Genomic DNA, 13,502 nt, shown 5'->3' with positions numbered 1-13,502 from the left:
AGCAGCCTTGGCCAATGATATCTGAGCAAGACCCACTCCTATCTAGAAGAGCTGTGTTTTGTACAGAAGCATCCCCATGTCCAGAACATCTCAAAACGTTCCAGAAGGATAACATCACAAAGAACTATTAACGTGGAAGCATCTACCCTATCCGTGAATACGGTAATTGTATTTCAAAATAAATTTCACTTCTCTCCTTCCCCTTTGCTTAATTGCAGGGCAGCATGAAGCAAAACCAAAATGTCAAGTTGTGTAAACAAAGCAAACTAGTTTTTCTCAAAGTCAGTACTCAAAGCTTCGAAGATGGTCAAAGCTGCTTATCTCCCGTAGGTTTCCTTCTCCTAAAGCACAGTATTTTTGCTTGCTAAACGGAGATGCATAAACGCATTTATAAGATGGTTGTTACTGATGAAACTTGGCAGGCAAGAAATAGCAATTGTCGACACAGGCGTTTCACAGTCAATTCCACCTTCAAATGATTAAAGTTAAAAGACATAAAATGCTAAAATTTTGTCATTTTTGTTGTCTTCTTGCTATTGTCTTACCTCAAAGTAAAAAAAAAAAAAATATATATATATATATATATATTATGACAACAATGTTCTTTCTCTAACAATTTTCTATAAACTGGAATCATGAATATGTGCAAAAGTTCCATTTTGCCATGACTAACTAAAAGGAAATTGTATAGGTGAACATCACTGTGTACTTGTTTTGAAATTTAAGTAATTGATAAGCATTGGGAGCCAAATTACAGTCAGGGGTGCAGCTGCCGTCAATGACCTTCAATAAATGAAACTTTGTGTTAAGCACAGTGAGCACTCAGGTTATTCCAGAAACAGCTGAGGTTTGTTCAGTTTTGATTTTTTGTGTCAATGGTATCTAGGGTACCCAACGGATAAGATCATTTTGCATCGAGAAAGAGTCATTTATGGAAGTCTTTGTTACCTTCACTTTTTTCCCACTTCCTGTGAGCAAATAAAATGACGTTCAGAGTCCAGTTGTAAAGAGACTTTCCTTCCCAAATGCTTGTATCCCCAAGTTAACAGAAGAGCATTAAGGCATCACTGCCCCAACCTAGGGCTCTGGGCACCGTGTTTGCAGATGCAGCCCACATGGGTGAGCCCAGAAATCACCTTGGGGCAGACAGAGCCAGCTCCTGGCAGACTCTGTGAACAATCCCAAATTCCTACTCCACAACGCTTCTTGGGGAAATGGCTCTTTCAGACCAGGGGGAGAGAGGCACACTCAAATGATCTCTGATGACCAAGGCTATGGAAGTATTCCATTTTCTCATGGCTAGCTATCAAACCATTGAAAGGCCAAAAGGCTTGAACACATTAAATTGTGCCCCAGGACATCGATGGCCATTTGCTCACCTTTCCTACTGAAAAAGCACCAGAAAATAGAGGAGAAATGGCAAAGTCAAGACACACTGAGAAGGGAGTGATAGAGTCTGTCATGCAATAAAAGCTCTGTGTGGTCTTCATAATGGTAACAAGCTTTTACAGTGTGCTTAATACATCCCAGGCATTCTTTGAAACATCCCCCAAAGAAACAGTCCCATTTTACAGATGAGGAAATGGAAGCCCAGTGAGACAGGTAAGCTGCCCAGATTTACCAGCCAAGGTGTGGCTGATGGGGGAGGAACGGGGTGGGTAGAATTGCAGGCAATATGGCTCCAAAGTCTGTGTCCTTCCCTGGCTCTCACGCTGCCATCAATATGCAGAAACCGTAAGTGGCATGAGGGCGCTGTCCTCTTTAACACCGTGTGGGGCGGAACCACGACAACCTGGGTCTGAATTCTGCCTCTGCCACTTGCCAGCGTAGCAAGGACAAGTGACTTCCATCCTACATGCCTGGGTTTACGTATCTATAAAATGGGGTAATGAAGTCCCATCCTCAGAGGACTGCTGTGAGAACTACAAGGAATGCCTAGTGCCCAGAGGAGAGTCAGTGACCGGGAGGTTACAGGCAGTGTGTTTTTTAGTAATGCACAGTATCCTTATTATTAGCAGAGCAGGTGGTGGGGTGTCACAGGACAAAGTCTGAAGTGGCTGTGCAAACCAAAAGAGCTAGGAGGAAAGACAGGCACCAAGCAATGAACTTGAAACTTAATGCCACCCACACATGAAGAGCCTCCTGGTTTTTGAAAATAGTCTCATTATGCCAAAGAAAAGGCTCAGATCAAGAATCATTTGTTTTTGATTAAATAACACATTCAACAATGGGGTATAAATGTCTTCAAATGATCCCTTTAGGTGTTTCTATTTTTTCCTCTTTTCTCAATGTAGAAACCCATATAGCTTTAACACTGGTTTTAGAAGATTCTAGAAACATGATGGACATGATTCTAGAAACATGATGTTAGAAACAAGTTTCTACCTCTTTCCCTTTCCTAACTCCCCTTCCAAAGGTGAGACAACTGCTCTAGAAGAAACATAACTGAATTCACAACCATCATGGGAATCTGAGCAAGGTCACAGTCGCACACCTGGATGCAGGTGAGACCACGCAGGTGACAGCAGGATGAGGAGTAGCACCAGACATCTGCTCCCTCCTTATGGCCCAGGCAAAATGTCTGAGAGCCAAGCAGGAACCTCCCTTTGGGGACAACTGGGGAAATCCCCCCCTCCTTGCTTGGTCTCAAAGTTCTGTAGCAGCTCCAGAGGAAAACGGCTACTGGAGGGGCATGGCCACCATGCCTGCCCTCCCTAAGAGGCACTATCTGGATGCTGCTGGCTGTCCCCCACCCCAGCTCACCTGCTCTGAGGGTTGCAGATCACTGTTGTTGCTGCATGGGACCAGGGGAACTCCCCAACCTGACTGCCCCCACCTCCTCCCAAGACCCTACACAGAAGTGGGGGCTACAGCAGCTGGTCTGACAGTGGGGTTGTCAGAAGCCACTACCAGCTCCCAGCAACTGCAGGCATCCCTTGAAAGGTCTAGAAGTTGTAACTTTCCATGGCAGTCCTCATTCATCTGGCGGGCAACCACCACGACTACCATCAGTACCTTGTCTGCAAGTGGGGGGAGCTTGGCTTGACCACAGACCTCCTGTGGTGACAGCACAGATATGAGCTGATCACTGCTGTCTGCTCATGGGGGTCCTTGCCTGATAAATCAGCCTGTGCTGGTCCACATGGGTTACAGTGATGTCATTACTACAACCGTCAGCATAGACTTTGCAGAAAGGGTCCTAACTGGATGCTACTACCTAGAAACAAAGGACAGCATAGGGCCACCAAAACTTGTTCTACTCACGTTCTGAGAGGTCCCACAGCAGCCAAGAGTACTGAGCCACCATGACAACACATGGTCCTCAACACTCATACCCACACACACGTACACACGTGTAGATACACATGCATACACACATGCACACACACATTTCTTTCCATAGGTCAAATATCAAACTGTAAAACATGAGGCCATAACATATTGAGAAAAATACAAGAGAAAAGGTATATAATTTGAGGAGGATGGGGATTAAGGAAAGCTTTTTGGGTTTTTTTAGCCAACCGTAAATGCTAGACACCATGAAGAAAAGTTCAAGTTTGACCATGAGAGTTAATCACAAAAGTCTCCATAAATAAAATGAAAAGGCAAAAAAAGTAGAAAAAATATCTGCAACTTACAATGACTGAAGTATTCATGTCCTTAATGTGTAGATAATCCATAAAAATCAATAAGAAATAGACCTACAATCCAAAACAAAAGTTCCAAAGAATATGAACAGAGAATTCTTAGAAGAAGAAATACAACCATGGATTAAATTGTATAGAGTCTCAACCCTGTATGCTATAGAAAGAAAAACTTCAGTAATGAAATAGCATTTTTCACCTGACACGCATCAAAGAGGATAAGATCTAGGGTTGGTTAGAGTATGAGGAAATTAGTATTCTCCTAGATCATCAATGGGTGTTCTATCAACAGGGTGAAAAAAAAGCAGTGTACTATTTTAGGCAATATCTAATCAAACTAAGTTTGTTTATACTTTTTGGTCCAGCATCTTAATTTTGCCGAGTTTTTATTTCAAAATTGTTCCCACATGTTCACACAGCTTTACAGAAAAGAATACTCACTTTAGCGTCGCTTGAAATAAAAATAAATAATGGGGCAAACTCAAATGTCCCTCAGAGAGGGATGGTTAAATCAGTCACACTCTGAGAAAGATGAAATGATAATTGAAATGCTGAAATTTTAAAAGGCCCAAATGTATAGTTCAGTGAGACAACTGCAAAACAGTTTATAGAGTCTATGTAACATATTCTTAATAAGACGTCATGTCTTAATATTATTCTATAGTACTGGCAACACATTAAAAATGAAGCCCAGGCAGTACACTGTTAATGAGGTTAGTTTCTGGGGGTGAGATTACATGCAGCCATCCCTGTGTTCGTGTCTGTATTCTTTGGTTTTGTATAATACGGATTACTTTGGTAATCAGAAAAAAAAAGTCACACAAGGTGGGGAAAACAATTAAAAAAAAAACACATGCTAAGCTACTATTTCAAGCATAAAATTTTTGTTTATGTTGCAAATGGGTATGTGGGATGCTGCTTCCCTGTGCACCCTGAGCTCTGCCCTTGCGCTGCACACAACCACAGAACTCAGCTCTCAGCAGCCTTGTCCTGATACAGGAGGGCCCGTGCATGAGCAGAAAGCCACCCAACAGAGGAGCGTGCAAGGAAAATATGAATTCCAGGCCACGAGCAAGCATCACACACCTACAATCCCCTCCAGCCTGTGCCCAGCCACTCACAGAGACTCCCCAAACACACAGTTCTGCAAGGAACAATCAATAGAAAATCTCCACCTACATGATTGTGTTTTCGTTTATCGTACATTTATTTTCTTCCTGCAGGGATGGAAGGAGTAGGAACCTAGACAAAATTACATTCCAGTAACAATATTGCACATACTCTTTGAGGAAGCCCTGTATTTTGGAAGTATCCAGGAAACACTCCCAAACAGTGTAACAGCACTAGTCTGGAGGCTTACAGTGTACCTTTGCAATGGAGCCTGTAACTAAACGTGATTTTTATACTGTTCCTTTATTAAATATGTTTGACAATTATGGAAAGAGAGTCACCCATAAGTGAGTTTGTATGAGTCATTTCTTTACAACAGAGGGGTTGTCATCAACTCTTGGACGTTTTCCTGAGTTTCAAAACCTCATGTATCTTGCATTCAAGTAAACAGTGGTCTGTAATGGAAACTATTTCATTTCTCTCCTGTCTATCTAGATCTGCTTGAATAAAAAAAAAAAAAAAAAAAAAAAAGCATTCATTAGGTGGGGGTGACTTAATGCCAGCCCCTGTCAAAAGTCTCTGGGAAGATACAGTTCCTCTGTATACTTGAGTTTATGATTATTTCCATAACAAGCGTTTACAATGATAGGACTGGAGGTCATATTTCATCTGATCCAGAGGTAATCTACTATTCCAAGCACATAGCAAGATTTGATAGTCTGTGTAAACTAGTGGCTTTTTTTTTTTTTTTAACTGAATTTTCCACTTTGGGGAATTAGCATCACATTCAAGTTATTGAATTAAGTAGATTTTACAACCTCATTTTTTTAAAGTGTGATTTAAAAGAGAAAATGTGAAAATGCCATGTGCAAACACATGCACACACAACTTAAAGCCTTTCAAAATTTTTTTCCAATGTAGAAAAACACCAGTGTGAAAATAAAGTCCTATTTTTTGCTCGAGTTGAGTTTTAATCATTGTGTCATACATGCCTTGGGATTCAGAAATGAAAAGTGTTGGGTGAATATTTAAAATATATGTTGTAAGCTCGAATAACAATGATATGGTACCAGTGACAAACCCATGAAAGATTTGGGGGCTGGAGCACTTCATCACGTTGCCCCAGGAATATTGGGGCTGAAGAAAACGTGCAATAAATTTTTTTTTGTAGTTTGATTATTTTTTTAAAATACAAGAAAAATGTCTGATCTGTTAAGGAATCAGTATAACATGGTATATGTAATTTTTGTTTTTAAAGTTGTCCTCTCATCATTTTAGCAAATATTTTCTAAGTGAATCGTAACGCTCAATGCTGTAAAATGTGTAGTGAACTGGCACAGTAAATTGGTACGACCAATGTATTTTTCTGATATTTATCTTTTTATTACTTGCCTTGTACAAGCTCTTTCTTTATTTCAGGGATTTTGTTTTTATTTTATATCGATGTTGCAATGCTTTTTAACTGGTTCATCATTGGTCTTTTGGTTCAGTTGATGTTCACCTTTTATTCGACATTAGGAAACTTTAGATATCACGTAGTAAAATCTGGCAATCCTTTCCTTTATGATTTATTTATTCTTTGGCTCTTATGCTTAGAAAGACCTTGCTCAACTCTGTATCAGATAAATACATCTCACTGTATTTTCTGGCATTCTTTAATAGTTCCACTTTCCAAAGTCAATCTGCATGGGGAATTTACTCAGATATATGGGCAAAAGTAGTACAGCGTGGTATGTGAGACAAAACCGGAATAAAATCCTAGCCATCTGCAGCCAGCGCCATGCTGCTTTATTTTTTTATTTTCATTTGAGCTCGACATGCAGCGCATGGTTAAACAGAAGGAAAATTAGAAACATGTTTACGAATTCTCACCACATCCAACCTTCACCGTGGAAGCCAATGAGAGACCAGGGAATACACTTGTTTTTCTTCAAAAGCTTAAGAGTTTTAAGACAAAATGCTTCCAGGTCCTGGTCCTCATCACTTCCCTGTGCAAACCCCTGTGGGACACGCACCACAGCTCTGAGAAGATGTGAGTGGTGTGTTCTTGGCATTTAGCTCTTGGTCCTTCTGTCACCATCACTGTGGAGCCGACAGATGCCAGCTTGCTTTTGAGTGCACAGTAACCTCCTTATTCCCTAAAACCTGTCAAAAACCTGGAAGGTTGGCTGGTGACCAACCCCTGAAATAACGGTCCGGTCTCAGTTTTGCGTGTTTGAGAATATGGGAGGCTCAGTTCATGCACGTGTGGTGCAAAATAGCTCTACTTTCCGGCCCTCTCCATGACCAGCCATAAATCTCCTCCCTGGAAGCAAAGGAAGCTGATTAGGCAGAACCATGACAAGACCTCCAGCCGAGCTCAGCATCTTTGCTGGTGAGCTGTCACATGGAGGACCCGCAGAACACGCTGGCTTCCCAATTCCGGGATGTCAACACCAGGAACCTGCCTTCCATCATCCCGCAGGCATGCCACAGACTTGGGAATACCCAAAATACTCTACCTCAGGAGTTGAAACACTTTCACTCTTGCGCCAACCTTCCCACACCTTGCCTCCTGTCTTGTTGGGATCTCCAGTCCATCTCCTCCCAGGCCACCAGCCTCCTCTTCTCCCATAATCTGCCACCTCAGTCTTCTCTTGCTAACCTTCCAATGCCTGTTGCCCAGGCTTCTTTTGTGACAGTCCCCCTGGCCAAATTTCAGTCATCCATCAATTCAGTGACCCTACTCCCCGTCCCTGCACAGGACTGAAAATCACACAATTCCACATACCGATGCCACCACCCAACTCATGGTCTCCAGCACAGCTGAGCTCAGACGCAGCCCGATGAGTCATCCCCTTAGGCAGATTCCTCCGTTTCTCTCAAAAAAGCCATCCAACCTTATGGACCGCGGCAACTCAAACATCACTCCCTCCACAATCCACTACGGTTCTAAAGTTTGTAGCAGCCACATCACCCCTTCTCGATGTCTCTGAAAGACACAACTGTTCATGCTCCTTCCTTGAAATGCTCTTCACCCCTGAATTCCAGGACCCCTCTTCTCCCAGTCTTTCCACTCAGTCTCCAGCTGCTCTCAGTTTTCTTCTGATGGCCCCATTGATCAAAAATAAGAAGGTTTAAGAAATTCGAGGCAGGGCAGTGACACATGAACCTCAAGGGAAAGACAGTCTCGTGGTCAAGGCTACCTTCTGTATTGAAGAAAAGAATGGCCAACAGAACACAGGCATTGCTTTTTCAGGTCTTAAAGTTTTCAAGCAGCAGAGACATGAAGGCTGATTTCTAAACTGTTATCTTGGATTTAGACAGAGATAAACTGTGGGTTAGAAGCTCCTTAAACACTCCTGCAGGGTAATCCTATCTGCTCCCCTGGTTGGAGCATTATCTAAATATATGGGAGAAAGGCACACTGGCCTTATTCATGACTGTTTTCCTAGCAATTCCTGGCACCTTAGATCAGGCTTTGCAAATATCAGGCAGCCGACCTTCATGATTTCACTTTTAGAAATTATTTATTGAGCACCTGCTCTGTGCCTGGTCTGTAGGATTCTAAAGCAGATGTCATCTACATAAGCGCGACATAAGCACGTACGTCTACAGAGCACTCTTGTGCAGGTCAATGAACCTGTTAGCTGAGGGGTTATTCATTGGATGTTGCATTCCACACTCCCACAACGATGTTTGTCCAACAGCCCTGGAAAAAGTCCATTTAAAAATGGATAGTCCATTAGAACCATGTCCCATAAGCCAGACTCCAGTTAGAATTATGCTGTGCATTTGAGGGGCTTAGATGGATACTGATGGCTGCCTATTGGCAGAGTTCTCTTGAGGTTCTTGCCACTATCTTGACTTCTTGGAACAAGATGCTCCAATTTATTCTCCGTCTATCAAGGGGGGTTGAATGAGTGGCTAGTGCCGCTACCTTGAGTTGTGACATGTGCTTAACCAAATATCAGGCACGGTAAAGAGGACTTCACGCTCTGCCATGCCCCAGCTCATCCTTCATGAATTCATCCCTTATTTCTTTTTTTTTCCAGGTTGTTTTCTTCATGCCCACGGGTGGTGGCACTGTCCGGAGCCCCAGGGGGTAAGAAAATCAAAAAGGAGAAACTGAGGGCTGCCTTGCTAGACTTAGCCACTAGGGGGTGCCAGGTTACAGATCACAAGCAATTCACCAGCAAACTCATGGAGACTTCCTGAACCCCACGAGGACGCTGGTGTTTCTTTCATCAAAGGAGAAAGACTCACTGTTCTTATTTGAAAGCATCTTCTTATACAAACCATTTGATTCCAACCCCTAGCAGTGGCAGGGCTTTATTATTATTATTATTATTATTATTATTATTATTGTTGTTGTTGTTGTTGTTGTTGTTGTTGTTGTTGTTATTATTATTATTATTTTGAATAGGAAAGTTTGATTTCAAGCCAGAGATTTGTTTTATCGTTCACCTTATTGTGGTCCACTTGCATTTCTCTTTGTAAGAATGCAAAATTTGCTAGTATAATCCTGAGCAAGTGCTGATTTATGATTCCTTCGTGGGTTCTATTAATAGCCTGGGGCTCCAAATAAATGCTGACTGCATGCAAATTCTGCCTAACCCACCGGAGCTGCAATCACAATGATGGTATATGCTGCAGATGAGAAATGACTGCAGAGAACTATGCTTGTCCCTCCTGCTCCTCTACCCGCACCCCCATCCATGCACATGTAGATGGTAGATGTCATTCCAGTTCCAAAGCAAGAAAATCAACCAGAAGGACGCACCCCAAAATGCTTGGCATGCATTTGAAAACAATATGATTTTACATACTTGTTCCTCTCCAACACTCTCTTGGCTGCTTCAGAATTAATTGGGATCGAAAATCAGACTTTGCGAGACCACTGCGATGTCCCAAGGGATTCCACTGTGTATGTCTCCTGCTGAAATGATGAGGCTGGCTGTTTCCCTTGGCCACATACACCACCCTCTGTCCAAACTACTCAAGCACTTTATCTGCACCATGCTCAGGATGGTCTTCACTTTCTGCCGTGCATTATTATAAGACTCCTTCGAAGAATCTTAAGTCCTTTAGTAGCCTCTCTGTTCCCTGAAACCAATAGTCTTATCATCACTGCATCTCCCCTCCCCCCCCAAAAAAAACCAACTAGGCACATGGTCAGCATCCAAGAAACATGACTAATGAACAAATTAGCTCTTCCCCTGAGATTTATAGTTGACTGTGCATGGCTATAACGCAGCCTTATTATGTGGAAAGAACTGGAATAAAGTGGCATGGACTCCAGGCTCTGGGTGGGACACCTCCTCATCCATTATGAATTCTGTCAGCTGCGGTGGGTGTACTTAACCTTCTCCGAGCCTCACCTGCCTTTCCTGAGGAATGGGAATAATTAGAATGCTACCTGCTGCATGGACCACTGGCTGCACAGAGGGAGGTGACCCATGTGACATCCAGGCCAGATGTGGGGCCAGCTCTCTATTGAGGCAGTAACTGAGATGATTAAAAAAAAATGTTGACTGCCCCTCACATTTGCACAGCAGCTCCAGGATCTTAAAGACCCCTGTGTGGTTTTAGTGAGGGGCACCTTGTGTAGCCCTCCCCTCATATCTGTAGAGTCAGTCTTTCTCCAGTTACTACAACAATACAAGATAAAGCAATTGCACAGCTATGAAAAAGGCAATAAACCAAAATGACGTGGGGTGGAACTGGCCATGGTGGGCAATTCAACAATAAGGGTTCTTTGTTATGAGTACACCTTTCAAGACACACAGAAACCTTCCGTGCAGAGAGAAACCCTCCATATAATTATGCTGTCCTCAAAAACGTTGAAAGAAAACACTCTGAATGACTGAGACGTGCCCTTTCTAGTTAGCTGCCTTTATTTCTGCTGTCCTTGGTGCAGAGAGCATTTCTTTTTGAGCAAATATCCCCCTTTTATTTTACCACGTAATGATTCAGAATGCTATAGTCCCCTGCCGTGTAGTAACAAAAGGCCCTTCTTGGAAGAAAGAAATGTTCCTCAAAACACTCAGATATATTGGATTTATAAAACAATGAAAAATTTCCTCAGAAATTAATGTAATGCCTCAGGGCAAGGATTTTATCTTTTAGCAAAAAAAGGAAGAACACAGTCATCTATAAATATTATATCAAGGTCTCATGCAGATCTCAAAGATTGAAAAATACTCTCCAAATATTCCAGAGGGAACTAGTCATAGAACAACGCTGGAATTTATACTGTTACATGAGTCACAGTAGGCATACGTATCATAATAATTAAATAAAAATTAATCAGTAAGTGTGATGATAACACAAGCTTGCTTCCTGGCCAACGAGCGAAGTCTTAGAGTTGCATAAAAAACCTGACACATTAAAATAGAATGCTTATTAAAGAGATAAAATATTCCACTGATTTACACTACAAAATATATTCTACTGACTTATCCTGCTAAGATGTAAAAAATGTAAATTGATTTACATGCAGTATTTTAGGAAAGAAAAAAAATGACAGGAGGTGGGCTTGTATAGGTATACGTAACAGCCCTGAACACAGTACATTCTTCTTATAAATCTTGTTGGGGAGAATGTTCTGGTTTTGTTTTTGCTAGCTAATATTTATCATTGGTAGTCACTCTTGTTATTTTATAGAATCGCAGACTGATAGAGAGGAAAGAAACTTAGAATTTGCCTAATCTGGATTCTTCATACCCAGACAAGAAGCAAGAGACATAGAGTTTTAAGCCATCTCCCAAGTTCACAGAGACAGTGAAAGAAAGATCTAGAAGCTGCAGCAAGGGTCCAGGGTGCTCTTTTCATGATTTAAAACAAAACAACGCCTTTTCTTATAATTCCCACAGTATGTGACCACATTCAACCTGCTGCTTAAAACAAACCAAGAAACAGAACTCTGTGGCAACGTTCACAAATTTCCAAAACAACTCGATTTCAAAGCCGGAAACTATCGATATAATGCACAAAAAGAAAAGAAGGGACGAACAAGAGAAAGGGGGAAAAAGGAAAAGCAAACAAATATATACAAGTCTTAAGCAGTCTGGCTGGTGGGTGTCATTTGGACAACAAATGTCTCTTATCTCTCGGGTTCTGCCCGGATGGACGTAGCAATGTAAAAGCACAGACTGACACTCTGCGAGAAGTTCAGTCCATTGCTTTGGGAAGCCCACATACTATGGCCTCCCCTGAACTCTAGGGAATAGACCCACGCTTGCTTAGCTAGGCAAAAGAAAATAAAAGCATGCTGACGATCAACTCATTCAGACATGGAAGACATATATTTTTAAATAGAGCCTCCAGAAGAAGGTTTCTCAGTGTCTCTGAAAAATGACACATTTCTCAGAAACATGGTTATTTGCTTAGAAAGAGGTAGAAAGGACAAACAGGGAAATGTTCCCAGTCTGCAGATGCAGCAAGAAGAATGTGAGTTCCAGGAGACAGAACCTCGGTCCACGGATCTGGCCCTGACAGGTGTATCTGAGGGGGACCCTGTGGCTGTTGCCTTGGGAGGCTCGTGGCCAGCAGCAGGTATTCTGGATCCAAAACCCAGCACTCGTGTAACTTTGCTAATGACATGGCATCGTTTGCATTTCATTGCTAATAGTATAAGCCACGACAAGGACAAATGCTGGGCTCCTTCTCTCCTCTAATCTCCTCGACCACCAGCCCACAGACCCACACTTCCCTGTTGTGCATCCACTGGCCACCGTGAACACGCACACTGGGCCCAAGATACTTTCTGTCCACCTTTCAGAATTAACGTTTGCTAAACACACCCACACACGTTTGCCATCTATCAAGGCATGGGCAGCAATTCACAGGAATTCACAGGAAATAAAACAGAAGGAGGAAGACAGGGAGCCGCTGCCCACATGCGCAGGGACAGGTGCACAGGGAAGACCCACGTACCAATGCTCCAGTCCATTTCCTCCACCGCATCCCCGTAGGGGCCGTGCTGGCTTTTGCTGGTGAACTCCTTGGAGGAAAAGAGCGCCGTGTGCACGTGAAGGTAAGACAGGAAAAGCAGGAACGGCCTCTCAGTGTTCCTGCAAGATGCAAAACAAAAGGCCAAGGGCAACATAAGGACGACCTATGATTATAAGATGCCATTTGAAAATTAACAAAATACCACAATTTAACGGCCTAATAGATCACCTTTTTATTCAGTGAAAAGCACACCTCCATGGTATCTGTATGAAGTGGCTTATTGTGACCCTGTATGATCAGCAAACTGAAACCATGCCATCGAGACACTCTCCAGCAATGTAACTCAGGAAGAAACATAACAGAAAAGTGCCTGGATTGATTTTTTTTTTTTAAGAGGGATTTTATTCTTCCCTCTCTCTATGGTGATTAATATAAATTCAAACACCTTGAAAATAGTACTCTCTTTGGAGGGGAGGAATACAAGGGGTCTTCAAAAAGTTCATGAAAGGATTTAGTTTTAATTCAATTTTTCCACGAACTTTTTGAAGTACTCTCATATATTCACACACACACGTGCATACACATAGTCACACATACACACATATACATATATACACCCACAAATACACATGCACATACACACACAGGCACACATATATACAATCACACAAGGACATATATACATACAAACATATACACCCACACATACACACACATGCACATATACAACCACACATATACACCCCCCACATGCATATACACACATACGTGCACATACATGCACACGCATACACCCACACATATACACATGTA

At 42.2% G+C, this 13,502-nt stretch overlaps 1 protein-coding gene across 1 annotated transcript in view; it reads right to left on the bottom strand.

Moving 5' to 3' along the window:
* STS (steroid sulfatase) overlaps nucleotides 1-13,502 on the bottom strand; it is a 77,020-nt gene that overhangs the window by 45,451 nt on the left and 18,067 nt on the right. The window contains exon 5 of the mRNA XM_063084104.1: nucleotides 12,672-12,808. Within this exon, the coding sequence (XP_062940174.1) occupies nucleotides 12,672-12,808 (137 nt within the window). The remainder of the gene's footprint in view (nucleotides 1-12,671; nucleotides 12,809-13,502) is intronic.

The sequence above is a fragment of the Cynocephalus volans genome, chromosome X, assembly GCF_027409185.1.
Source record: "Cynocephalus volans isolate mCynVol1 chromosome X, mCynVol1.pri, whole genome shotgun sequence".
In the NCBI taxonomy this organism is placed as follows: domain Eukaryota; kingdom Metazoa; phylum Chordata; class Mammalia; order Dermoptera; family Cynocephalidae; genus Cynocephalus; species Cynocephalus volans.
The sequence above is the reverse complement of the archived record's forward strand: the minus strand, read 5'-3'. Positions and strand labels throughout refer to the sequence as shown.